Source organism: Nannospalax galili, unplaced genomic scaffold (assembly GCF_000622305.1).
Source record: "Nannospalax galili isolate Female #2095 unplaced genomic scaffold, S.galili_v1.0 scaffold49, whole genome shotgun sequence".
In the NCBI taxonomy this organism is placed as follows: Eukaryota; Metazoa; Chordata; class Mammalia; order Rodentia; family Spalacidae; genus Nannospalax; species Nannospalax galili.
The window spans coordinates 1619987-1622572 of NW_008359444.1; the positions used below are offsets into that span (position 1 = coordinate 1619987).

The following is a 2586-nucleotide window of genomic DNA, read 5'->3' on the forward strand; positions in this document are numbered from 1 at the left end:
GGGAGTGAAGTGCAACTCATAGGAGTCCAAGCACACAGCCCCTGAAAGGTCTCACGCCCAACTCAGGGGCAGTATCCACCCTTCTTCATTAAATCATTCACATCTGTAGGTTACTTGACTGAGGGCAGAAACCTGCTGTGGGTGCTGCTTAAAACCAGGAGAGCAGGACACTCCTACTGGATGGAAAGGATCAAGGATCTGGCCCAGCACCAGGCACATGGTGGCCAGGGGCAGCAGACCTTAGAGCTGGGGCAGTCAGAAGCGACCCCAACTCCCCTGGTGGCTTGTTTCATAGTGGCCAGAGGCCCTTAGGCTGTGCTGTGCTGGGGAGCGGCAGGGCCTATTCCTCTTCCTTAGGAATAAGCACCCTCAGGGGTCCCACTGTGCTCAGGTAGAATAATGACGGTACTCACACTTGGGAGTTGTGTGATCATCGAGAGAAAGGCCAAGTGGACCGGACCGAAGGAGAAAAGAAGACCCAGGTAGACTTGAATCTTTACTTACAGAAAAGCGACAGAGCCAGAGGCCCACCAGTGTAGGGGGCTTCAGCAGGGTACCTGGCGGCGGGAGCACAAACACGGAATGGGGGGCATTGGGCGATGCGCTGGTCACAGGAGCTGGCTGGGGATGCTGTGAAGTCAGAAGGGCCAGGTTGAGAGAGGGCAGAAGGCTGGTGTGCAGGGAGGGCACAGAAGCCACGACTGGTGCACAGACCCGGAGGGAGGTAGCCGCGAGGGAGAACGCTGGCACCAGGCAGGCTTCCGGGGCGGTCTGGGAGTCCAAGGCGGGGAAGGGAGGGCGGGGCTGGGTTAGCTAGGCGGGCTGGAGGGGGAGGCCTGGGCGTGACCTCCGCGAGTCTTCCAGCCCCTAGCGAGGCGCTCGCACCTACCCTGGCCGCTGGCAGCGACGTGGCCATCACAGGGGGGCCTGGGACGCCGCGCCTCCTGCTGCCTTCAGCGAGTCTTCCTTCTGTCCCGCGGCCGAGGGCTTCCCTGGAGGCTCGGTGCCCGCTGCCCCTGCGGCCGGCACGGCCACCGCGGCGGGGGTGGGACCCTTGTGCTCCTCTTTGGAGGAGCGGTAGCTGCCCCCCCAGGCCGCGGGCATCACCGTGCCGTGCTTGCGGCTCAGCGGATAGGCCCCGATGGCTGCCAGGATGCTGCGGTGGCGCTCAGGGTCCATCTCGGTGTAATACATCTCGAGAGTGAGCGGAGTGCAGATCTTGTGCTACAGTAGGGGCAGGTCCGGGAGGGCGAGGAAAGTGGAAGGACGCAGAGGGGACCCGAGTGAAGGAAGGGGAGAAAGTAGGGAGTTAACTAAATAGCCACAAACCCACCCCTGGAGTCAGAGGGCAACAGCCCCTAGGCTCCTAGGCGACCGCAGGACTGCAGGAAGGGGAGGGAGCTGCCAGTGAGGTGCAGCCTAGAACCCTGCTGAGTGGAACCCTGGAAAGTTCACTCATCCCAGTGTGGTGGGGCATGCCTGCTATCCCAGCACTGGGGAGGAGGATGGATGTGAACTGGAGGTCAGCCTGGTCTAAAAATCCCGCCCGCCCCCCCTCACGGCCTCCATGGGCACTTCCATCCCAGAAACCAGGGTGTTAAGGAAAAAGCAGAGATACTACTTCTGAAAAAAATGAAGAGCTTTAAAAAAATACATTAGGGGCTGGGGAGATGGCTCAGCGGTTAAGAACACTGGCTGTTCTTGCAGAAGACCCAGGTTCGAATCCCAGCACCCACATGGCAGCTAACAACTGCCCAGGGGATCGACAGCTTCTTCTGTCCTCCGCGGGCATTGTACAGCACGGGTGCACTTACTTACACGCAGGCACAACACTCATTCACATAAATAAAAAAATAAATTAAATATTTAAAAAATACACTAAAATAACCATTATTAATGGAGTTGATATTTTTAAAATGGAAGGAAATATTTGCTAAATATATAGAAAGCACTAATGTCAACATTGCGTTAAAAACTTCTGATAAGGGGCTTGAGAAATGGCTCAGAAATTAAGCGCACTGGCTACACTTCCAGAAGGCTCAGGTTTGGTTTGCACCCACACCATTGCTAACAGCCATCTGTAACTCCAGTTCCAGGGATCAGTCATCCTTTTCTGACCTCTGAGAGTTTGCATCCATGTGGTACACTTACATACATACCCATAAAACATTCATACACATAAAATAAATAATTAGTTAATTTAAAAAACCCTCTGACAAGTCTAAGGCAAAGACAAAGTACCCAGTGAAGAAACTTGTCAAGTGCAGATAAGGCTCCTCCCAAGGGGCTAAGGGACCGGGGACCTTTCTGTTCTGCCCGTACCTCCAACCTCCAGTTTAGATAAAACAAGAAGATAAAATATCTTTTCTTTCTTCTTGATATTAAATTTTATTTTGTGTGTATCTATGACTGTGAGTGGACCAGAGGAGGTCTCCTTGAGATAGGATCTCTCACTGAACCTGGAACAAGCCTTAGCAATCCTCCTGTCTCGTTTCCCCACAGTAGGTGGGGATACTTGGCTTTTTACATGGGTCCTTTGGGTTTGAACTTGGGACCTCATGGTTTTTTTTTTTTTTTTTTTTTTTT

The 2586-nt window shown here is 53.8% G+C and overlaps 1 protein-coding gene across 1 annotated transcript; it reads right to left on the minus strand.

Annotated features, from left to right (window-relative positions):
* Window positions 1–483: 483 nt before the first annotated feature.
* Window positions 484–1269, minus strand: Caly (calcyon neuron specific vesicular protein). Its single transcript, XM_017795613.2, has 2 exons — window positions 890–1269; window positions 484–630 (listed from the first exon to the last, which is right to left on the minus strand). The coding sequence occupies exon 1, from the start codon at window positions 1192–1194 to the stop codon at window positions 916–918; it is 279 nt and encodes a 92-aa protein (XP_017651102.1). The 5' UTR covers window positions 1195–1269; the 3' UTR covers window positions 484–630; window positions 890–915.
* Window positions 1270–2586: the final 1317 nt, after the last annotated feature.

Bases quoted from the DNA above. Each gene is read 5' to 3' on its own strand.
- Caly (XM_017795613.2), bottom strand. From the start codon at position 1,194: ATGTATTACACCGAGATGGACCCTGAGCGCCACCGCAGCATCCTGGCA.